Source organism: Pocillopora verrucosa, chromosome 3 (genome assembly GCF_036669915.1).
Source record: "Pocillopora verrucosa isolate sample1 chromosome 3, ASM3666991v2, whole genome shotgun sequence".
Classification (NCBI taxonomy): Eukaryota; Metazoa; Cnidaria; class Anthozoa; order Scleractinia; family Pocilloporidae; genus Pocillopora; species Pocillopora verrucosa.
This window is the reverse complement of record NC_089314.1, coordinates 26,198,843-26,225,096: the sequence shown is the minus strand read 5'-3', so window position 1 is coordinate 26,225,096 and position 26,254 is coordinate 26,198,843. Positions and strand designations below refer to the sequence as shown.

The 26,254-nt window shown below is 36.3% G+C and overlaps 1 protein-coding gene and 1 pseudogene across 1 annotated transcript; both read right to left on the bottom strand.

Moving 5' to 3' along the window:
- Positions 1 to 1,578: 1,578 nt before the first annotated feature.
- LOC131782998 (ficolin-2 pseudogene) lies at positions 1,579 to 9,603 on the bottom strand (annotated as a pseudogene).
- Positions 9,604 to 14,150: 4,547 nt separating this feature from the next.
- LOC136279852 (microfibril-associated glycoprotein 4-like) lies at positions 14,151 to 16,988 on the bottom strand. Its single transcript, XM_066164201.1, has 5 exons — positions 16,921 to 16,988; positions 16,128 to 16,384; positions 15,885 to 16,002; positions 14,873 to 15,256; positions 14,151 to 14,416 (listed from the first exon to the last, which is right to left on the bottom strand). Exons 2-5 carry the CDS (start codon positions 16,338 to 16,340, stop codon positions 14,151 to 14,153), a joined length of 981 nt encoding a protein of 326 aa, XP_066020298.1. The 5' UTR covers positions 16,341 to 16,384; positions 16,921 to 16,988.
- Positions 16,989 to 26,254: the final 9,266 nt, after the last annotated feature.

Below are 26,254 nucleotides of genomic sequence, written 5' to 3'. Positions count from 1 at the left end.
GTGTGGTTGACTACAGTGAAAAATGAAAATATCTATGAAAGGCTCTTTAGATTCTTGGAAAGTAATCTTGCAAGTAGCTCTATATATTTCCTTGGACGAGAGCAGGGTAGTTAGCATTAAACATCACCCGATTTTATCTTAGTTAGACTGGTCGCAAGCATTCTATGACTTTCGGATGGCAATTGAAAACTTCAAACTAGAAAAAAAAAGTTTGTAACAACTCTGAGCAGAAGGATGTGACAAAACGTGAAATACCGTGTGGCTGAATTGACAAAATTCTATACAAAATTGTTCTTGATCATTTCTGCAATCAGCACCACTGGTCTGCTCTAGCTGTCTAACATTTCCTTGCAAATTAGTTGCAAGAATTTGGTGTTAGATCAAAACAAAAACTTCTACCTGATACAACTGAATATTCTCATTACCTGTTTGCTGGATAATAAATGGATATTGTAGGGAGAAATTACATGTGAATCACTTCCGTGAGTTAAAGGGTTAAGTCCTCTGGTTTGTATGTTAAGTAATATGCAGGTTTTTATCATTTCCTTGCTGTTGTTTATTATGTTCAGAAGGGAGGTGAAACCCCAACCAATTGACACACCTAGCCCTACATTGCACCTTGTTTGCAGAGGTTTTTTTTTTCAGCCATTTTGAACTGTATATTTTTTCTTCTTTTTCAATGATCACAAGCGATCCAATGGGCCACTTTCGATATATCAAAATTCTAAAGCGGCTCCGAGGCTAGGGGGAATAAAACAAAATATATTTCACCTACTCATCCTTACATTAGGTATTCCTACAAACTTACTTTGTAACATAATCACCTGATGAGCCATATCTACAAAATGGACCTTGGGCGTGACAGTGTGTTCTTATGATCAAAAGTGCAATATGATTGTCAATGACAGTACAAGGTATTTACTTTAACAAGGGCTAAGAAAATACAAATAAAATCAACATATGAAGCATTTTAGAATCATCGACATTACGTTATTGTATTCCAGTGTACACTAGAACTTCAAATATTTGTTTTTCTGATAGCTTTCTTTAGAGTCAAAACATTGGGTATTTGTTTGGGGTTTCGTTAGATAGGAGGAGCAGAGGAGGCATGCTGGCCATGATAATACAAGCCACTGAGATTCGAGGATAACTCGTGTGAATATTTCAGACCCACCTAAAACTTTAGGAAGACAGGGTTTTTTCAGCCGCTGCCCCCAGGCTATAAAATGTCTCACCAGTAAACCTTTAATTGAGTCCATAAGTTTCTTTTTTTTGAGAACAAAGACGCATTTTTCCACAGCTGCTTATGGTTAACTGTCAATTTACAACTATGATGAGGAGCTTTTTGCATGTTCTGCTTTATAGATTGAGTTATTATTGCTATTATGATGATTATTATTATCGGTTAACTGGCCGATTCTACACAACCAACTATTCCTATTTTGAAAAACACGCACAAAGAAGCAAGAAAAACCTGAACAATATTTCGCTAAGCTCCAATTTAAGAGTGATTATTACATGCTGAATAGACTTGATCGAGAAACTCGTTTTTTCGGTTGAGGTGGTAAAGATGACAGTTCAGAAATCTGCTGGTCTTATTTTCATCTCGGTTCTCTTGAGGGAGTAATAATGTCCTTTCCAGTCTTTCCAGTTCACTGCATTAGCAAAGGAGGAGTGCTGGCCACGAAGATATAAACCGTTGAGATTCGATTTTTGACACCACTTGTACCACCAGGCTCCTTTGAACGTATTGGCGCAGTTGTATTCTTCATTGTCATTTTCTTGATCTCTAGTGGTGAACGGCATACCACGATGATAAGCAAGAGAGTCACTTGAATTTCCTGACAAAACGAGCCGCACTATAAGTATTACGTTTGACCAACAATGAGCCGTTCGTAATTCGAAAGAAATCTTGAAATATCACATAAGTTATTTAGCAATAATGATGTGGAGTAAAAGTATTGTCAGTAATATATCTATGATTCATGTCAAAGATTCTAGGGATTGAATCACTCAATATGCTATATATTGCCAATAAATAAGTTTGCCGAGGCATTCACCAGAGTTGGATTAGTTCGTTAGCTTAACTGCGCATGATCCACTGGCGAATACCTTTGGACTAATCAACGTCCAGTATGCGCTGTTCAGGATTGCATATCGATGAGATTACTTTTTTGTCTTCCAAAGCTATCGATGTAAAAGGTGTTAAGCATATTTACATTACACAGCACTCACCTCCCCTCCCCCCCCCTTACCTCTAAGAATGACTAGAATAGAAGCGACGAAAGGATAGTTCTACCTGAATAAGAACCAAGGATCAGCTTGTACTTGTCTTTCTCACTCATAACACCAGACAAGTTATACTCGGCATAAGCTGTGTTCCCTTCAAAGTCCTCCAAGTCCACACGCAGCATGCTGTTATTATCTGAGGTCAGCCGGTGAATCTTGTTCAGTCCCAACCAAAACTCCCTTTTCAGGTCACCAAAGCCATGTTTATAGTCGTTCCAGTGGCGGTAGAAATCAACCGAGCCGTTCAGTCTTTTCTGGAACACTGTCCAACCACCACCGGCTATTGTTTGGTCACAGAATACATCAAAGGCAGGCAAATTATCAAGTTTAATGGTGTTACACCGTCAGTTAGTTTACCTGCGGACTTGTAGATTTCTCCGCAGTTTCTTTTGACTGAAAATCAGTAAAAACAAACAAAAAACTTGAGTGGGACTTGAGTGAGTAACTCCTCGCGTTCTACGAGACACTGGCCCACACAATTCAGTTATTTCACCTTCAACTTGGCAGGTTTGTCCACTGAATCTTTCCCGACAGACACAACGAAAACCTTTATAGGTGAATCCAGCTTGACAGGTGCCTCTGTTTAAGCATGGGCTGCTGCTGCATGGATTCTGTTAATTAGGCTCCATATAACACATTACTCTGCAGCTCCCTTCGTTTGGCACCTCTACACTTTTGATCGCGTGATTTTTCATGGCCATGTTCGGTATTGGGTCCTTGAATTTGATTTGTCGACAATCGTCGTCTGTGGTAGGCAAAACAAATATATCAGTTATTTTCCACTCACTCGGGATGATTCATTTATTATTTTCACTGATGAAAAAGGCACAGTAAACCACTTTATTTCGAAACTTTACTGCATGAGAACCCTAACGAGTTTTCCCTAAAGTTGATTCTCATCTTTTGATATTCAACGTAACTGACATGGGAGGCTTTCATTACCAAAAATTAATCTTTGATTGTGAATTCATGAGCGGAAAGAAAATATTAAAAAAATATCAAGAATATTTTCATAGCGTTCATTACCACACCACGATATCTGTGAATCGTTTGTTTTAATTCATCATTTTGAGCCATTGATGTGCATGTGGTGAGGTCTTTTTTAATTTGACTTTTTTGTATCTTTTATTCTATAATAAAAGACATTTTGAGTTAGATAACGCGGATTGTCTGCTGAAAGAACGAAAGAAATTTAAAAAAGGGATTTATACTCACCGGTGCAACAGAAGGATGGTGGGAGAATAATTCCGAGGAAGATGTAGAGAATAATAATGATCGGTTGAAGAGAAAACTTGAACTGCATCGCTGTAAATAAATGATTCTAAATTCATGGTAAAAAATATGATAGTGAGTGTCCAAGTAATATGGATAACTAGCTAAGAGAGATATGCTTCTTACCTTTTGAGCGAAAAAGTGTTTTTCGTACTTGGTTTTGTTATTGGGGGATATCAATAGTGAAAACTTTATGGTGTGGTGCTTTCCTTTAATTAATAGACCTGTTGGAACCTCTGTAACTATGGTTACAAAACAAAACCTCTGTTTTATACGCCACAGTCTTTCTTTCTGTCCAGCTGTTCTAATTGTTGTTACTCATCAGGTCAAAGCTTTTGTGTTTAAATCTAAATGACTGCGGAGTCTCATCCTAGTACCACTGGATATGACAGTCAATTAATATTTCTGTGAAAATCCAGTAGAATGTTTTGAAAAACATTTATCGCAAGTCTAACTCTTAAACAAAGCTGCAAACTTCTTGGTTAAAACACTATCAGCGAGACATGTAAGAAGTTTTAGAATTACACAACGTGGTCCTATTTTCCTTGGTGATATGTGTTATGACAGGTTATGACAGGTTCACGTTTTTCAAATTGAAATTTATGAAAACATGAATTTTTAGAACTACACAACATGTCGTATTTTCCTCCGGAGTTAACCACAGTGTTACATATAAGGTTCTGATTTTCCAATTTAGAAAGTATCTTGCAAAAAATGTTCTCGTCAAAATTACTCTTATTTTCCTAGGCAACCAGGATGAAGAAATAATATCATAAAACTAAGGCCCGAAACTAAAACTAAACTAAAACCCAAAACAGCAAAACAATACGAAATAAGTGAAACATGCAAAACCACCGAAATGACCAAAACAAAAAAGATTGAAACGAAACGAACCTAACGACCAAAACGAAACGACCGAAACGACCAAAATAGTATACAAAAAAAATTTATAAAAATAAAATGAATGCCCAAGGGTGTCAGGCGTCAGTCGTCGTATTCAACTCGTTTAGATTATGGTCGACTCCTAACCTATCTCACGGGGAAATTCAGTTATCTCTGTATTAACATCAGCTTGGCGTGAGGCGTCGAGGAAACCATATTGAAAAAAAAAATCACTAAAAAACTTACGTACATAGATGTTTTCATTGAATACCGTTATCTGTTTCTTCCTCTCCTTACGTTTTGGTATTCGTCCTGAAACTGCATACAAGTGTCTAATTTAGTTTTAGCTGCTCGCGTGGTGGAGAAAAAATAAAGTTTCGTGAGACAGCCATAATAATTTAAAAGCCTTAAATGCGAGAGAATGTCTGAAGTGAAATTTACATTTTCTGCGGTCGTTTCGTTTTGGTCTTTTCGCTTGTTTCGTTTTGGTGTTTCGGGTCTTAGTACATGCCGAAATTATAAATGATATCACCACAAGTTAAACATTTTGACTCAATATCTGTCCGCTGAAAAAAGTGATCTTATTCGGAAGTGCCTAGAAACTCTGGAAAAATGGCGATAAAATGCAAGGGGTACATGTCGACTCTAATTTTTTTTTCACCCTGGAAGCCATAGACCTAAGTACTGATAAAATATACAATGTTAAAGAGAATGTGATATACTGTTACAACTAAGCGTTGTATGATACTGTACCTCTCATCGTGCGCGAAAATCTTAGTTGTGGTAAGGTACTCTTGTTCAAAGAGGCTGTTATTAGCGACAAGGTAACTTAGGTCTATCAGCTGAGTTGATAATGCAAATGGTCCCCGTAAAGGGTTCCTAAGGCTACCATTTCGAATGCCCCTCAACAGAGCTTTATTAATAACATCATTTTCACCGTCGCTTGACATAATTCCTGTGACTACGTTAACCCTCGTGCAAAAAATGGAAAGAAGCTTACAAATATATTTTCTTACCTTCTGACTGACAAAATGTTTGTCGCACTTGATATTGTGTTTGGGTGTGTCAGAAGTGAAAGTCGTGTCTTGTTACCCTTTAGAGAAGTGTTTGAAGTGCTGTAACTATGGTTACAAAACAGAACGGTTTAATGAGTGGTGAACATAAACGCCACAGACCTTCTTCCTGTTCAGCTGTTCTACTTATTTGTGGTCATCAGATCATTGCTTTTGTGTTAACTGTGAGTGACTGGTTTTCTCTATGTAGCATTGGATAAGTATAATAGTCAATGATATACCTCAATAATAGTCCAGCAGATGAGTTTTGAAAAAGTCAGCAAATCTAACTCTAAAACAAAGCTGCAAATGATGAAAATGTGATCAGAAATTGTAGGAACCTAAACACAGTGAGACAAAGACTCGAACGAAATTTGAAACAAGCCTATAACGTCATAATCAACCCATTAATTTTCGCGTAATTATATTGGCTACTTTACAAAAAATATTCTTTTTTTAGAGTCTAGTAAAATACTAAAAGGTGGTCGCAACTGCGCATCCGCATCTGCATCCGCATCAGATAAGTATTTGTTTTTTACGAGCGGTTTCGCGTGATATGAAAATTAAGAATTGGGTACGTTACAAAATAAATAAACCCCTTTCTGACTTGTTGGTATTTCGGCTGATAAAGTCTTTGGCTTAAAGACTGTCCTAAAAACTTCATATTTTCCCTCGAAATTTTGCTTTAAATTTTTTGATTTACCAGCCGCCCGAATGCGTTTATTTACAAATCAGTTGTATCTCAAAACAAGCGGAATGTCAGAGCCGTCCAAAAATCTTCAAACGATTACAGTTGTATAGAAATCGGCTATCAAAGGATACGGTCATGTTCCAAATATTTGAACCACAAAAATACCATATAAGGGGTCTTTCTTTTTCTAATAGATTAAATTGAGGGTTTTAAATACCCCTGAAAATATTAATGGCTAAAAAAGTGGTGTCGTGCCTTGGTTAATAAAACTTTTTTTAAGTGCTATAACCATGGTTACAAAACAGAAAACGTTTAATAAGCGATGAACAGAAGCGCTTTAGTTTTTCTTCCTAATCAGTCATTCAAATTGTTGTTATTCATCAGCTCATGGTTTCGGTCTTTTAAATAGTGCCGGAAAGTCAAACTTTATGAAAAAGCCACAACTGATAAGATTTGGATGATAATTGTTGAAACACAAACACAGTAGAATCGACAATAGAAAACCTTAATATATTCAGTTCAAGATCGTGCTTGCCTAGATTTTATTTGCTTTTTTAGCAGTTGGCTTGCATCGAAGTATTTGAGGAATTTTCAAAAATTTACCTTCGATTGGTTTTTCAAATTGATCGTGGAAGTACAATTAAGAGAATATTGATATTCTCTTGTAGAAGTATTATAAATAGTAGTGGTAGAAGTAGTAATTAATGGTATTAGTACAGGTAGTATCTCAAAAAGTCTGATTTGAACTACTAAAAAAAAAATTATCTTATGGTGGACAGCAGTACAATTACATCCACCCACGCTCCTTCATACAAAGACAGACAAAAATTTGAAATTCAAATTCTAATCCCCTGCCAAATTTTTGATCAACGGTGTGGTTGACTAAAGTGCAAAAATGAAAATAATTATGAAAGGTTTTCAGATTCTTGGTAAGTAATCTTGCAAGTAGCTCTATGTATTTCCTTGGACGAGAGCATGGTAGTTAGCATTAAACATCACCCGATTTTATCTTAGTTAGACTGATCGCAAGCATTCTATGACTTTCGGATGGCAACTGAGAACTTCAAATTAGAAAAAAAAAGTTTGTAACAACTCCGAGCAGAAGGATGTGACAAAATATGAAATATTGTGCGGCTTTATTTCTGCAATCAGCGCCATTGGTCTGGTCTAGCTGCCTAACATTTCCTTGTAAATTAGTTGTAAGAATTTGGTGTTAGATCAAGATAAAAACTTCTACCTGATACAACTGAATATTCTCATTACCTGTTTTCTGGATAGAAAATGAATATTGTGGGGAGAAGTTACATGTGAATCACTTCCGTGAGTTAAAGGGTTAAGTCCTCTGGTTTGTATGTTAAGTAATATGCAGGTTTTTATCATTTCCTTGTTGTTGCATATTATGTTCAGAAGGGAGGTGAAACCCCAACCAATTGACACACCTATTTGTTTGTTTGAGGTTTTGCAGAGGTTTTTTTTTCAGCCTTTTTGAACTGTATATTTTTTCTTCTTTTATTGCACACTGAAGAAGGACTTTTTGTTTAAAGTGATATAGATACACTTTCATTTCTGTTATCAGTAGGTAAAACACTGGTCAGAGAAACTCGGTTGGTATAATGAGTTACTGGTATAAATTTGGACTCTATATTATTAATAACTGTAGTTTGTCATGATTTTGTAATCATATATTGGTAACACATTCTAAATAATAATAATGAAATAAAAAATTGTTACGGCTTTTTTTCAAATCATTCAGTTTTGTACTTCACATAACTGTTAATAGCTGAAAATTTCCTATCTAAATTATCCATTTCTTTTTAGCAAACCGTTTTCTTGCTAATTTTTTTCAATATTTTCTAATAAAGTATAATAATAAGAAAATATTTTGATAATCTATCATAAAATGACGTCACTTCCGACGTGAACCATGACATAGCAGCTGCATGAAGCAATTCTTGTACGCAGCATACAACATTATACAACATTGATTGCAAATGAGGGGAAGTCTTCGAAGCTACAGAGCCTTTGGGGGGATAGACAAATTCAAAATCCTTTGATCCCTCCCTCCTGCGATAAATAATGACGACCCCTTACTCTTCTTAAAGTCTTCTTGAAAGAATAACAGCTGCACTAATTAAATCGTTTAGTGTTTCGTGAAGCTGGTGAAAATATAAAACAAATCTTTCAAAGACTAAAATTTTATTTTTAAGGTGTATAGCAAGGGGGATTCATCCATGCCTCGATATAAAAAAATATACACGATAAAAATCCCATCGAAACAAAAAGAGAACAATCTACACAGCCTTAGAAAGTTCAACGAACGTTCACCAAGCCGGCAAACCCATCAATGTTTATTTCAGCGCGGAACAAGCTTGATCAAGTCATTAGTTTTTGCTAAGTAGGTACTTAATCACAATTATGACATAAATATGACAGTTCAGAAATCCATAATCTTTCTAGCCTTTCCAGTTTACACCATCAGCATAGGAGGACTGATTGCTGTGACGATACCATCCATTGAGATTTGACGCATGACACGCGCTGTACCACCAGGCTCCTTTGAACGTTTCTGTGATGACCATTATCATGATCTCTAGTGGTGACTGGCCGATCATGAGGGAGAGAGGAATTAGTGTTTCCCAAAAAAACAAACTTGGAATTAACGGTAATAAAAATAATAATAAATTAAAATTCTCATAACCCTTATCAAATCATTTGCCGAGATATTTATCACACTTGAATTGTTCCGTCGGGCTAACAGGACAAGACCCATCGGCGAACACTTCCAGATTTAATCAACGTCTGGTCTGCGCTGTCTAAGATTATTGTATTTCGGCAGGTTTGACCTATCTTTTTTTCCATCTTTAGAACCTTTTGCTGTAAAAGAATTGAAGTTTCTTTGTTTCAATTTACGCTCTCCTCCCCGTTATAATAAAAAGGAAAAATACCGCTCTACCTGATTAACAAATAGATTCCAAGTTGCCGTGCGTCTGTTCAGTAATAGATCACAGAGGACGTCAAAATGTGGTAAGAACATCAGTGACACACTCGGCTGCGCCGAGTGTGTCACTGATGTTCTTAACACATTTCATCACTAATGATCACACATCATCACTGATGTTCTTACCACATTTTGACGTCCTCTGTGATATATTACTGAACAGACGCACGGCAACTTGGAATCTATTTGTTTTATATAACAAAGAATTTTAAAAAGTTTTAATGATGACGTCATCTATACGTCTGTCCTCCAATAGATCATAAGTGAGAACCAATCAAAACGCGTGCATAACTGAGCTTATTATATAAAAAGGAATCGCGAATCAGCCTGTACTTGTCACTCTCACTATTGATATCAAACGCGTTATAATCGGCATAAGCTGTGTTCTCTTCAAAGTCTTCCAAATCCGCACGCAGCATGTTGTTACTTTCTGAGGTCAGGCGGTGAATCTTGTCCAGCCCCAACCAAAATTTACTTTTCAGGCCACCAAAGCCGAAAGCTACTCATGGAAGCTGCAACAAAGCATGGTTTACCATCTGAAGCAGGAATCACTGAATTCAAGGTCATTCAAGGTCATTCACTGGACTCCAGGTCAAGCGGTCTTAGTTTGAGACCTGGCCAGTCATTGTGTTGTGTTCTTGAACAAAACACTTTATTCTCACAGTGCCTCTCTCAACCCAGGAGTATAAATGAGTACTGATGTATTTTCAGGGAAACCTGATGAAATACAGGAGGGGGGGTGGGGGGTTACCTGGTAATGGACTGGCATCCTATCCAGAGGGAAGTAGTAATATTCCTTATTACTTCATGTTACAGTAACTGGGATAAGCTGTGTCTCAATGGGTCACTTAGCTCAAGGCAAACCTTTACTTACCTTCAGTTGCAAGACTTGGGTGGGTCATTGTGTTACAATCTTGGACACTTAACTTTTCTCCACCCACTCCATGTCCAAGATCAGCTTTAGCCTATTGTCTTGTAAGCTGCTTTATTCACCTGATTCATGTGGCAAAAAAAGAGTGTTAGTGCACAGTCAAAGTATGTCTGTCTCTGTGGTAGATGTTATAGCCCTCTAGCCGCTATAGGAGCAGATAGATCAGTGGAACATCACTGCTCCCTGTTTAGATTTGATGTCACAAATCTCAATACGGTTTATTCCACAGATCTAAGCAAAGCTCTTGTTATCACGGAACTGGGATCCTCAAGGAATCCTGAAGTCATAGATGTTGTGATGTCAAATCTCAGAAGGCTTGCAGAGAAACCTATTGCAGTTCACAGGTAAAGATTAATATGAAGACATCTAGACATAAAAGTAAATCACTTAAATTAATTGATTATCTATTTTTATTTTATCCAGCATCAGACTACAGGGATCGGCTGCCCTTAACATGTGCTCTGTGGCCAGAGGTGAGGCAGAACTGTTTTATGAATGTGGTATCTAGGTCTGAGATATTGCAGCAGCAGGAATAATTGTGGAAGAAGCTGGAGTTACACTAGATCCTTCAGGTTTCCCAGTATTTCGATAGCATTGAGCTGTCTAGAGACTAAGATATTTTTTAAAATTGGTATTTATTACTGAAAATGTAAATTGCGCCTTAAAAAAAGTGAAAAAAAAAGCTGAAACTTTTAATGTCATGTACATGCACTACTCACTGACGAGTTATCATTTCAGTCTGAAATCTCCTGGAAATTACAGAGAGTATATCTTGGTCATGGGAATTAAATCATTAATAGAAAAGAGAAAATGGTGTCTTATATTATTATTTCTGAGGATACAGCTTTGGAAGAGTTGTATGCATTTGATGTTCTTAAATTTATGTGCCTGCATACTGCGACACTGTAAATTAAATCTCTACAATAGAAAAACTATTTAACAAAGTTGATAATATAAAACAAATTGGTGACTAAAACAAATTCATTAACTTTTAACTCCTGATTTGTTACTTTTCCATATGTAGCTAATGCACCCCTTGCTTCTCTGGTTCTTTAGTTACTCCCCCTGCCCCTAACATCCTGCTACCTTTGTTACCCCTGCTCCATTTCCCGAGGGAAAAGTTCAACACTAGACCCAGGTGTCTAAAAATCAGAGGAGGTGTCCGAAATAAGATGAGAGAGTTGGAAAATTGGATGGAGACGTCTGTTGCAGAGGTTAAAGTATTAAAGAGTAAAATAATTTTTTCTGGAAGATGCTACCTTTTCCGCTATGACCAGGCATTGCATGAGAACTTCAGATAACGCATGCATGAAGAGAAAAGCTTGGTTTTTATTAGCAATGCAAGCACGAAATGAATCACTAACCCAAGTATAACAACTCTTATTTCACTATGAAGACAGCTTCAACACGCTCATAAACACAAGCTTAAGCACTTTCTTTCCCTTTCCCTATACTTGCATTAAGGTGAATCAAGAGCTGTTACGCTTGTATCTGTACTTAAGTCAGCAGCGAAAATCAGTCCTAACCCTTTAACTCCCAAGATCTGATCGTTAATTTTCCCGGTAAGAAAGGCTTGGTCTGAGAAATATAGACAAGTAGCTCACAGAGACATTTCTTACCTCCTGAGCGAAAAATTGTTTTTCGTATTTGGTTTTGTTCTCGGAGGTATCCTGATAGTGAAAAAATTATGTTGTGCTTTCCTTCAGAGAACTGTTTGAACTTCTGTAACTATGGTTACAAAACAAAACCGCTGTTTTATACGCCACAGTCCTTCTTCCTGTCTAACTGATTTAATTTTTGTTAGTCATCAGATCATAGCTTTTGTGTTTAAATCTTAATGACTGATCTCATCTTAGTAACACTGGATATGACAGTCAATAAAATACTACGATGAAAATCCAGTAGAATGTTTTGAAAGCGTTATGCAGATAGTCTAACTGTTAAACAAAGCTGCAAATTATTCGGTCAAAACACTTTCAGCGGGACATGTAAGAAGTTTTAGAACTACACAGTGTTGTCCTATTTTCCCGGGAGATAATCTGAGTGTTATATCTTTTAAATCGGTGAAAGTTTATGAAAATATGAATTTTTAGAACTATACAATGTGTCGCGTTTTCCTCCGAAGTTTGCTAAGGTGATATATGTAAGGTTATAGTTTTCCAATTTAGAACGCGTCTTGCAAAAAATGCTCTTGACAAAATTACTCGAGAAGTTAGACAGAAGCAACAGTTCTGTAAAATAATTAAATAAAAGCAGGTTTCCTACCCTCTGTTTGCACTGCATTACTTCTCTTCTTTACTCTGTTACCTGAAAACTTCATTTCTCTTAGACAACCAGGATGAAGAAATGATATCATGGAAATTATTGACATTAACTGAAACCCAAGACAGCAAAACGAAAAGAAACATGTGAAACCACCGAAATAACCGAAGCAAAACCATCGTAACAAAACGAACCTATCGACCAAAACGAAACGACCGATATGACCCAAAAATATGCAAAAAATAACAGTCAATAATGATAAAATGAATGCCTAGGGGTGTAATATGTCTCATTTAGAAAATCTCAAAATTTTTCACTATAACGACTGGTTCAGACATGAATTTTTTTACCTTTACTTGCAGTGCCATCGCGGGAAGTCACGGCCAAATAAAGCACAGTAGTCCATGCTCAAATGTGAAGACAATCTTCAGGTAGTTTTGTATTCCAAATAAGTGGGAAGTTCTTCCCAGTGAGGTAAGATCTTCTGTCGTTCTCATCATATGGACAAAGTCACGTCTAAATTCAAAACTTTACACGAGTTGGATGCCATAGCCGCAGAACGAGCCAAGAGAATGGTCTCGGTTTCTTGATTTCGTTTCCCCATCGCGTTGAAATTGTGAAAAACCGAAAACTTTTATGTCTCGTAGATTTTAATCATTTATAAGCAAATAAAGCTGTAAGGAGTCCTCCTTCAGCCTGCAAAGCAATGATCACAAGCGATCCAGTGGGCCACTTTCGATATATCAAAATTCTAAAATGACTGCGAGGCTAGGGGGAATAAAACAAAACATATTTCACCTACTCATCCTTATATTTGTTATTTCTACAGACTCACTTTGTAACATAATCACCTGATGAGCCATATCTACAAAATGGACCTTAGGCGTGACAATGTGTTCTTATCATTAAAAGTACAATATGATTATCAATAACAGCGCAAGGTATTTACTTCAACCAATGCTAAGAAAATACAAATAAAAACAATATATGAAGCATTTTAGAATTATCGACATTATGTTACTGCATTCCAGTGTGCACTAGAACTTGAAATATTTGTTTTTCTGATAGCGTTCTTAAGAGTCAAAACATTGGGTAATTGTTTGGAATTTCGTTATAGAAATGAAAGGGAACTAGAACTGAATTAGCGACTCGGTTTGCTCTTCTGATATTGACTTAGAAAAAATGAAGACTGTGTGATCGCTTTGTGTTCCGTTAAGTGATAAGACGAGTCAAAATTTAAAGAATCAAAATTTATATAACCAAGATTGTAGGAGCATAGGAGGCGTGATGGCCATGATGATACAAGCCATTGAGATTCGAGCATAACTCTTGTGAATACCTCAGACCCACCTTAAATTTTATGGAGACAGGGTCTTTTCAGCCTCTGCCCCCAGGATATAGAATGTCTCACCCATAAACCTTAAACTGAGTTTTTTACTTTCTGTTTTCTGAGGAAAGATTAAAGACGCATTTTTCAGAGCTACTTATGATTAACTGTCAATTTCCAACTACAATAAGGAGCTTTTTGAATGTACCGCTACATAGATTGTCATTATTATTATGATTATTATTATCACTGTTTAACTGGCTGATTCTACAGAATCAACTATTCTTGTTTTGAAAAAAACACGCACAAAGAAGATTAAGCAAGAAAAACCTGAAGAACATTTCGCTTAGCTCCAGTTTTAGAGTGACTATTACATGCTGAATCAAGACACTCGTTTCCTTTGTTAAGTTGGTACTGTATCATTGTTGTGCCATAAACATGACGGTTCAGAAATCCACTGGTCTTATTTTCATCTCGGTTCTCTTTAGAGAGTAATGATATCCTTTCCAGTGTTGCCAGTTCACTCCATCAGCGTGGGAGGAGTGATTGCCACGATGATATAAACCATTAAGATTTGAGTTGTGACAATTCGCGTACCACCAGGCTCCTTTGAACCTAATGGCGCAGTTGCGATTTCCACGATTGTCATTATCTTGATCTTTAGTGGTGAACGGCATACCGCTATGCCAAGCAAGAGAGTCACCAGAATTTCCTGAAAAAAACGATCCGCACTATGAGCATTACGTTTGACCGACAATGAGCAGTTCGTAATTCAAAAGAGACCTTGAAATATCAGGTAAGTATAATTTAACAATAATGATATGGAATAAAAGTATTGTTAGTAATATCTATGATTCATGTCGAAGACTCTAGAGATTGATTCACTCATTATGATAATGCAGATGAATATGTTTGCCGAGGCACTCATCAGAGTTGGATTAGTTCGTCAGGTTAGCTGCATATGATCCACCGGCAAATACCTTTGGACTAATCAACGTCCGGTATGCGTTGTTCAGGATTGCATATCGATGAGCTGACATTACTTTTCTGTCTTTCAAAGCTATTGATGTAAAAGATGTTAACCATATTTACATTACTCAGCACTCTTCTCCCCCCCCCTCCCCCTCCTAGAATGACAAGAATAGAAGCGACGAAATGACAGTTCTACCTGAATAGGAACCAAGGATCAGCTTGTACTTGTCTTTCTCACTCATAACACCAAACAAGTTATACTCGGCATAAGTTGTGTTCCCTTCAAAGTCCTCCAAGTCCACACGGAGCATGCTGTTATTATCTGAGGTCAGCCGGTGAATCTTGTCCAGTCCCAACCAAAACTCACTTTTCAGGTCACCAAAGCCATGTTTGTAGTCGTTCCAGGAGCGGTAGAAATCAACCGAGCCGTTGAGTCTTTTCTGGAACACTATCCAACCACCACCGGCTGTTGTTTGGTCACAGAATACATCAAAAGCAGGCAAATTATCAGGTTGTATGGTGTACACACCGTCAGCTGGTTTACCTGCGGACTTGTAGATTTCTGCGCAGTTTCTTTTGACTGAAAATCAGTAAAAACAAAAAACAAAAACAAAATAACACAAAACGCCCACTTTAAATGGTTTGGATGTTGGCTGCTTTTTGTTTGCTTAGTTATACCACTCAAAACTCGTTCCTGTATGTCTCATTTGATAAAGAGGGAATCATTAATGTTTTCATTAAGGCAGTATTGCCTTGATTTCCAATATTTACAATGATAGACAATAAATTTCACTTTTCACCCACATTCACTTCCAACCTTTTCTTTTGAACCAGAAACAAAAATGATATATATTTAAAACACATGACATCATTCACCCTTGTCAAATGTAATGGCATGATCATTTCAATTGTAATGCCTCTTTATCCCAACGTTACCTTTGTTTCTTTGCTACATTAGCGAACACTGAACTACTGCTAGTACTCTAAATATGACAATCAACCACAAAATTCCCTAAACCAGATAACATTAAACATAATCCGAAAAATCATGTAAGTCATCTGTCAATTCACGAGTTTGCTCACAGACCACTTTAATTAGCTTTACTTCAGTGGTTACTATTTTGTTCTTGAAGTCAAGTTTGGGACTGAAGTGAGTAACTCCTCACGTACTAAACGAGAGACTAGCCTACACAATTCAGCCATTTCACCTTCAACTTGGCAGATTTCTCCAGTGAATCTTTCCCGACAGACACAACGAAAACCTTTATAGGTGAATCCAGCTTGACAGATGCCACCGTGTAAGCATGGGCTGCTGCTCCATGGATTCTGTTGAAAAAACAAAGTTAACTATTCTGCAGATCTTCCTTATGTCAAGAATAAGATCACTTTAGTCTAAGAAAATGAAACAATCTCTTCTACCATCTTAGTTTCTTAAGAATGTAAAATGTTACCTCGATTGCAAGATATGTGTAACCCGGATTGTTCACGAGAAGGAATGTAGCATGGTTTTCCTCCGTGGCGTTATTCAACTCGCATTTTTGGTTTCCTCCAGCAACAGGTCCAACATTGATGGACACACAATTAGGCTCCATCAAACACATTACTTTGCAGCTCCCTTCGTTTGACACCTCTGCACTTTTGATCGCGTGATTTTTCATAGCCATGTTCGGTATTGCATCCTTGAATTTGATGTGTCGACTAGCGTCGTCTATGGTAGGCAAAACAAATATATGGTCTAGTTTTCACTCACATGAGAAAATTTCTTATTTTCACTGATGAAAAAGGCACATTAAACCACTTTATTTCAAAACTATACTTCATTAGGACCCTGACGAGTTTTCCCTAAAGGTGATTCTCATCTCTTGAAAATTCAACGTAACTGGGAGGCTTTCATTACCAAAAATTGATCTTTGACTGTGAATTAACGAGCGGAAGAAAACATTTAAAAATATATCAAGAATATTCTCATAGCGTTCATCACCTTACCTCGATATCTGTGAATCCTTTGTTTTAGTTCATCATTTTGAGCCATTTATGTGCATGTGGTGAGGTCTTTTTGAAATTGGACTTTTTTTGTATCTTTTATTCCATGATAGAAGACATTTTGAGTTAGATAAAGCGGATTGTCTGCTTAAAGATTATTTGCTTCGATCAGCAGGTAGCATGTGCAGTTCGTGTCATGGTTTTGAGGAAACGACACCAGAAAGAGGAAACACAAAAATTTAAAAAGGGATCTATACTCACCGGTGCAACAGAAACATGGCGGGAGAATAATTCCAAGGCAGATATAGAGAATGATAATGCTCGGTTGAAGAGAAAACTTGAACTGCATCGCTATAAATAAATAATTGTAAATTCAAGGTAAAAAATTTGATAGTTAGCGTCCCCAAATAGAAACCATCCTATTTTCCTTTAAATTTGAGTGTTGACAATAGTTAGACAGATGTTCGGCATTATTTGCCAGCTTTGTCTACTTAAAGGGACTCTTAATTAGCACAACATTTCGAAGGCAAATACTTCGGTGAGTTATGTTATTGGTCTAAAACACGTTGTTATGCTAACAGGCTTGTGTCATCCCTTGCGCAAAAAAGTGTGAATTTCTTCATATTAAATATTTATTTTCGACGGTGAATTAACCACTGCAAAAGGCGCAAAAAGACGAAAATAATAGACCGTTGTTGTTTGTCTGCATTGGAGAATTTTTAAATTCTTACTTTACCTTGTAAATTTCATCTTATTCTGATAAGCCATAATATTTCATAAAGCTTCGGAGAAGAACGAAATAGATCACATCATCCTTATCGGAGGTGAAAGGAGTTTATCGATATGTTTATTTTCAGCATGTTTAACTTTGAACTTGCGGCAGTAAAGTTAAGAGCAAGAAACAAATTTTTGCAGACTTGCTACCGACAAAGGCGTTAGATCACTTCTGAAATGCAAAATTTTAACAGTTTATCCTTTTTTATCTCAAAATGTTAGTCAGTACGATAGAACAGCATTGCACATTCTTAACATGAAGATTAACTTTGTAGCAACTTTAAACTGAACAATGCGATAAAATGTATGTAAAGTACAGAGGCCTAAGTAATGGCTCGTTTTGCTCATAGTAGTTAGCATTAAACATCACCCGATTTTATCTTACTTAGACTGATCGCAAGCATTCTATGACTTTCGGATGGTATTTGAGAACTTCAACCTCGAAACTTTCAAATTTGTAACAACTTTGACCAGAAGGGTGTGACAGAATGTGAAATATCGTGTGGCTTAATTTACAGAATTTAAGACAAAATTTTCCTCGATCATTTCTGAAATCATCGCAATTGGTCTCGGTAAGAAAGGCTTGGTCTAAGAAATATGGATAACTAGCTAACAGAGATATGCTTCTTACCTTCTGAGCCAAAGTGTTTTCCGTACTTGGTTTTGCTCTTGGGGGATATCAATAGTGAAAATTTTATGGCGTCGTGCCTTCCTTTAATGTATAGAACTGTTTGAACCTTTGTAACTATGGTTACAAAACAAAACCGCTGTTTTATACGTCACAGTCCTTCTTCCTGTTCAGCTGTTCTTATTGTTGTTAGTCATCAGGTCAAAGCTTTTGTGTTTAAACCTAAATGACTGCGGAGTCTCATCTTACTTCCACTTGATATGACAGTCAATTAATATTTCTATGAAAATCCAATAGAATGTTTTGAAAAACATATATCGCTAGTCTAACTCTTAAACAAAGCTGCAAATTTCTTGGTTAAAACACTATCAGCGAGACATGTAAGAAGTTTTAGAATTACACAACGCGGTCCTATTTTCCTTGGTGATATGTGTTATGACAGGTTATGACAAGTTCACGTTTTTCAAATTAAAAATTTATGAAAATATGAATTTTTATAACCACACAACGTGTCGCATTTTCCTCCGGAGTTAACCATAGTATTATATACAAGGTTATGGTTTTCCGATTTAGAAAGTATCTTGCAAAAAATGTTCTCCTCAAAATTATTCTTATTTTCCTGGGCAACCAGGATTAAGAAATAATATCATGAAACTAAGATCCGAAACTAAAACCAAAAACAGCAAAATGATAGGAAATGAGCGACATGCAAAACCACCGAAATGACCAACACAAAAAGATTGAAACGAAATGGACCTAACGACCAAAACGAAACGACCGAAACGACCAAAATGGTAGACAAAAAAAATTGATAAAAATAAATGAATGCCCAGGGGTGTCAGGCTCCAGTTGTCATATTCATCTCATTTAGATTATGATCTACTCCTAATCTGCCTCACGGGAGTTATCTCTCTATTACCATCAGCTTGGCGTGAGGCGTCGAGGAAACCATATTGAAAAAAAAAATCAATAAAAAACTCACGTACATAGATGTTGTCAATGAATACCGTTATCTGTTTTTTCTTCTCCTTATGCTTTTGTATTCAATTTGGCCGGCGTTTCGTCCTAAAAACTACAAGAAAAACTAAAGTGTTTCGTCCTAAAAACTAAAGTGTCTAATTTAGTTTTAGCTGCTCGCGTGGTGGAGAAAACATAAAGTTTCGTGAGACGGCCATAATAATTTAAAAGCCTTAAATGCGAGAGAATATCTGAAGTGAAATCTACATTTTCTGCGGTCGTTTCGTTTTGGTCGTTTTGCTTATTTCTTTTTGGTCGTTTCGTTTTGGTGTTTCGGGTCTAAGTTCATGCCGAAATTGTAAACGATATCACCATAAATTAGGAATTTTGACTCAATATCTGTCCGCTGACAAGAGTGATCTTACTCGAAAGTGCCTTGAAACTCAGGAAAAATGGCGATAAAATTCAAGGGGTACATGTCGGCTTTAATTTAATAATTTTTTTTTCACCCAGGAAGCCATGGGCCTAAGTAATGAAAAAATATACAATGTTAAAGAGGATGTGATATACTGTTACAAGTAAGCGTTGTACGATACTGTACTTCTCATCGTGCGCGAAAATCGTTTTTGTGGTAGGGTACTCTTCTTCAAATAGGCTGTTATTAACGACAAGGTAACTTAGGTCTATCAGCTTAGTTGATAATGCAAATGTCCCCGTTAAGGGTTCCTAACGCTACCATTTCGAACGCCCCTCAACAGAGCTTTATTAATAACATTATTTTCATCGTCGCTCGACATAATTCCTGTGAATACCTTGACCCTCGTGCAAAAAATGGAAAGTAGCTTACAAATATATTTTCTTACCTTATGACTGACAAAATGTTTCTTGTACTTGATATTGTGTTTGGGTGTGTCAGAAGTGAAAGTCGTGTCTTGTTACCCTCTAGAGAAGTGTTTGAAGTGCTGTAACTATGGTTACAAAACAAAACGGTTTAATGAGAGGTGAAAATAAACGCCACAGACCTTCTTCCTGTTCAGCTGTTCTACTTATTTGTAGTCATCAGATCGTTGCTTTGGTGTTAACTGTGAGTGATTGGTTTTCTATATGTAGCATTGGACAAGTATAATAGTCAATGAAATACCTCAATAAAAGTCCAGCAGATGAGTTTTGAAAAAGTCAGCAAATCTAACTCTAAAAACAAAGCTGCAAATGATGAAATGTGATCAGCAATTGTAGGAACCTAAACACAGTGAGACAAAGTCTCGAGCGAAATTTGAAACAAGCCTATAACGTCATAGTCAACCCATTAATTTTCACGTAATTATATTGGCTACTTTACAAAAAACATTCTTTTTGTAAAGTCTGGTAAAATATTAAAAGGTGGTCGCAACTGCGCCTCCGCATCAGATAAGTATTTGCTTTTTACGAGCGGTTTCGCGTGATATGAAAATTAAGAGGAGGGTATGTTACAAAATAAATAAACCCCTTTCTGACTTGTTGGTATTTAGGCTGATAAGGTCCTTGGCTTAAAGACTGTCCTAAAAACTTCACATTTTCCCTCGAAGTTTTGCCTCTGGGCCAAATGTTTCTAATTTTTGGACAACATTTCAGCGGTGAACATCATGAGCCGATTTACCAGCCGCCCGAATGCGTTTATTTACAAATCAGTTGTATCTCAAAACAAGCGGAATGTCAGAGCCGTCCAAAAATCTTCAAACGATTACAGTTGTATAGAAATCAGCTATCAAAGGATACGGTCATGTTCCTAACATTTAAACCACAAAAATACCATATAAGGGGTCTTTCTTTTTCTAATAGATAAAAGTGAGGGTTTTAAATACCCCTGAAAATATCAATGGCTAAAAAAGTGGTGTCGTGCCATCGTTAATAAAACTATTTTAAGTGCTGTAACCATGGTTACAAAACAGAAAACGTTTAATAAGCGATGAACAGAAGCGCTTTAGTTTTTCCTTGCTAATCAGTCATTCAAATTGTTGTTATTCATCAGCTCATGGTTTCGGTCTTTTAAATAGTGCCGGAAAGTCAAACTTTATGAAAAAGCCACAACTGATTAGATTTGGATGATAATTGTTGAAACACAAACACAGTAGAATTGACAATAGAAAACCTTAATATATTCAGTTCAAGATCGTGCTTGCCTAGAATTTTTTAGCTTTTTTAGCAGTTGGCTTGCATCGAAGCATTTGAGGAATTTTCAAAAATTTACCTTCGATTGGTTTTTCAAATTGATCGTGGAAGTACAATTAAGAGAATATTGATATTCTCTTGTAGAAGTATTATAAATAGTAGTGGTAGAAGTAGTAATTAATGGTATTAGTACAGGTAGTATCTCAAAAAGTCTGATTTGAACAACTAAAAAAAATGATCTTATGGTGGACAGCAGTACAATTACATCCACCCACGCTCCTTCATACAAAGACAGACAAAAACTTGAAATTCAAATTCTAATCCCCTGCCAAATTTTTGATCAACGGTGTGGTTGACTAAAGTGCAAAAATGAAAATAATTATGAAAGGTTTTCAGATTCTTGGTAAGTAATCTTGCAAGTAGCTCTATATATTTCCTTGGACGAGAGCAGGGTAGTTAGCATTAAACATCACCCGATTTTATCTTAGTTAGACTGGTCGAAAGCATTCTATGACTTTAGGATGGCAATTGAGAACTTCAAATAAGAAAAAAAAGTTTGTAACAACTCTGAGCAGAAGGATGTGACAAAATGTGAAATATTGTGCGGCTTCATTTCTGCAATCAGTGCCATTGGTCTGGTCTAGCTGCCTAACATTTCCTTGTGAATTAGTTGTAAGAATTTGGTGTTAGATCAAGATAAAAACTTCTACCTGATACAACTGAATATTCTCATTACCTGTTTGCTGGATAGTAAATGGATATTGTAGGGAGAAATTACATGTGAATCACTTCCGTGAGTTAAAGGGTTAAGTCCTCTGGTTTGTATGTTAAGTTATATGCAGGTTTTTATCATTTCCTTGTTGTTGTTTATTATGTTCAGAAAGGAGGTGAAACCCCAACCAATTGACACACCTATTTGTTTGTTTGAGGTTTTGCAGAGGGTTTTTTTTCAGCCTTTTTGAACTGTATATTTTTTCTTCTTTTATTGCACACTGAAGAAGGACTTTTTGTTTAAAGTGCTATAGATACACTTTCATTTCTGTTATCAGTAGGTAAAGCACTGGTCAGAGAAACTCGGTTGGTATAATGAGTTACTGGTATAAATTTTGACTCTATATTATTAATAACTGTAGTTTGTCATGATTTTATAATCATATATTGGTAACACATTCTAAATAATAATAATGAAATAAAAAATTGTTACGGCTTTTTTTTCAAATCATTCAGTTGTGTACTTCACATAACTCTTAATAGCTGAAAATTTCCTATCTAAATTATCCATTTCTTTTTAGAAAACCGTTTTCTTGCTTATTTTTTTCAACATTTTCTAATAAAGTATAATAATAAGAAAATATTTTGATAATCTATCATAAAATGACGTCACTTCCGACGTGAACCATGACGTAGCAGCTGCATGTAGCAATTCTTGTTCAGGTGAGGAATTTGGAAGCAGGCTGGTAACAGAACACCGGATGAAGAGTATTGCAGTATTCTGGTTCATAAGGAAACCAGTTTACTTTCTGGGCTTCATCAACTGAATAAGACTAGCAGTACGCGGTCAAAAAAATTGTGATACGCATCAGATGTGACCACATCCTGAGATAAACAATAATATTTTGTAATCAACATTGAAGCATCAAAATTTTGCAAGACTTTTACTTCACAAGTCAGCCAATTTTTTTTGGTTTTTTTTTAACTGATGTTTATGACTTTCTCATTGAACAACAGCATTTTAAAAACAGACTGAGGAAAAAGAAATTTTCAACTTTCAATTCCTGCTGGATACTCTTTATTTTACTGATTTTTTATATCATAAAAGGGCAATACCTTAATACCCAACCCGACTGTCACATCAAGAAAATGGAGCAGGAGCCTTCCAGTTACCCCATGCCCATTTGATTTCCTTAGCTTTTTTAATGGGCTATTAAAGTAAAGACTGATAAGGGACCTTTTTACCAGCTGGGTCCAGAAAAAACCTCAAATCTGTAAATATTAAAGCTGAAAAATTTTCTTGCTACACCATGTTAGAAAAAGAGATATTTTAGAACTTTAATCTTCAACTGAATAAATATTTATATTATTTTCTTTACGCTGTGGTGCCAATCTATGTAAATTCTTCTTCCCAGCCATTCTTTAAGATGTCACGCAAGGCTCCCTGAGTGTTGCATGACATTCCAAAACCACTGCAAAGGAGATTAACCCAGACATAAACTAAGGTGCCTCTTCACTTCCTTCAAAAAATGCACCTAACACTGAGAATCTCCTGCAAGTGCAAGCACCTTGCAAGTGCAAGCACCTCTTGCAAGTGTAAGCACCGGGGAAAGTCTTCTCCACATCTTCTTCATCATTCAAATCCTCATTACTTTCATAATTCAGTTCTTGGGAGTTTTCTATTAGCATATCTCTAGTTCTAAATAATTCTGCAGGTATATATGTCAGTATTAAAGGTGAGCAACAATGAATTGCTCCAATATCAATTGGATGAGCTTCAGTGTTGAATATGTAACCTGCAGAGCCAGGATTACATGAAGGTGATTGTGTTGCTTTGATTTGTTGATCCGCTCTGGTGAATGAAATTGTGTTCATCAAATAAAAGATATAAGTAATTAGTTGTCTCAGCTAAGAAAAAAGACTCCATTCTCTCCTCTTGCTCATGCGTTTTCACATGTTTTATCTAAAAAAATTAGTATGAAACCCAATTAGCAGGGAGAAATCCTTTGATAAAGTATCCTCTTTAACACTTTACACATAAAAATCACTGTAGCCATATTCTATAATTCCTTCAATTTTTCCTGGAAGTAAAATAAAATTCTCAAAAATATTATATTATACCTAATATATGCTAATAAGTAAAAGCTAAACTATCTTTGAAATGTAGCCCTTAACAAGAGAGAACGTCGCCCAAGGGGCCTTTGAAAAACGTGGAACGTCAAACTCTTTCACAAAATTGCAAATAACTTAGCTTGGTAATTGGGCGATCAAAAAATCACAGCGCGTGAGCAATTGTTTTAGCGAAATATGTAATGTCCAATTAACTACAAATAGTTGCATCTTTAATCACAGAGTTGAGAGAAACAAAATAAGAATACCATTTGATTATTTTCTGTTCGAATATACTCATTCTTACATTTTGTATATTAACGAAGTAATGTAGCATAATGCACTATATGAGCCCTTTTGTCTACGCAAGTGACGTTTAGTATTCATGAATAACAGAGCGGTACGTAATCGTAGGTAATCATATAATACGCAGAAATTATACAACAATGATTGTAAATGAGGGGAAGTCTTCGAAGCTACAGAGCCTTTGGGGGGGATAGACAAATTCAAAATCGTTTGATCCCTCCCTCCTGCGATAAATAATGACGACCCCTTACTCTTCTTAAAGTCTTCTTGAAAGAATAACAGCTGTGTACTAACTAAATCGTTTCGTGTTTCGTGAAGCTGGTGAAAATATCAAACAAATCTTTCAAAGACTAAAATTTTATTTTTTAGGTGTAAAGCAAGGGGGATTCATCCATGCCTCAATATGAAAAAATATACAAGATAAAAATCCCATCGAAACAAAAAGAGAACAATCTACACAGCCTTAGAAACAGTAATGTAAAATAATTTTTCCCTGAAGATTTCGAGCGGCTTTTCGCAGTGATGAAAAGGGTCATTTCATTCACGCTGAATTTTGAGGCTGGAAAACTTTTTTTTTCTAGGAACACTGCGTGAAATAATCCGAATACGGTCCCTTATGTAGGTCTTATACAGTCAGTACACAAAGTCGGGTACGGAATCTATAAGGAGGTGTCGTGATGTATAAGGTACTGTTTAAGGATCAGTATACGTCAGGCTATGCCAAGAAAATAGCAGGATCTTATACACTTGTAGCAGGATTTCTTATACGCTAGTAGTCGTTTCAGTATACATGTTGTATACTGAAGGAGTTATGAGGTATACTGATGTTGTGTGGAAGGCACGTATACAGTCGTTGAAAGATTTCTTATTCATTATTACACAAGTCCGTATATATGATGTATACTGCATGAAGGGTACTGATATGTTCCGTAGAAGGTTCGTGTATAGAATTACCTTTATGTCATTACAGAGGTCTGTATACTTCACGTATATTGTAGGAAGTATGAGATATAGATACTACTGTTGTTTCAAGGTAAGTATACGGATTCTCATTAGATTCATGACGAGATTTCAGGCCAAATACCAGTGTACACATGAATACTGTATGAAGACAGTTGTGTGCGCATTGTGGGGGCTTTAACGAGCCTTTTATGAGCAATCTTAATGAGAAAATTCACCATTCTCGAGTATTCTTACGGGGTACGTTCAGCGTTAAAGATTTTTGCATTGATTAGGTGTGATCTAGGTGGAATCATAAAATCGTGAATCATCTCATGCTTCAATTACAAATAGCTGTTAATTTATTTCAGTATTTCCTCAGTCACGTGTTGTTTTTTCGCAGTACATATACATGAAAAAACTTAATCTAACATTTGTGTTTCTCAAGAATAGTACTGCTAATAATAATGCGAAGAGTGAAAGTTGAAAGCCTAATTCACGAAAAGGTATGATCCAATGATTAAAAGTTGTGATTTATGTACAATCACACTATTCCTTTAACACACACACCCACACAGAAAAACAAACTATTCGTTCCCAAAATCACAATCGTTACCTAAGGAGCTGTCATTATCACTTTCTTCTCCTTCTCTTTCTTCCGCTCTGGTTTCGTCAGTGGTCTCTTCATCCTCAAAGTTCTCTGTTGAACCAAAAAAATGTTAGGTAAACAATGTAGCCACATTGCATAAAGGAAACAAGCATATTACGAAATTCTTCAGAGCATGCAATATATAGAGACAGTGAATTTTACACCGGTTTACATAGTTTGCACATTGTTCTGTGCTTCACTTTCATAGTTGTTAAACTAAAAGTAAAAGCGACAGCATCCAATAAGGAGTGCAAAGGTTAAGCAGTGTTCTTACATTTCCCTTTGTTCCTGCTCTCTCCTTTGCATGATTTCCCTCCATTCATCGGAAAGCGCCCATTTAGGAGAACCTGTGGGTGGCTCTCTTTCTATAGGCT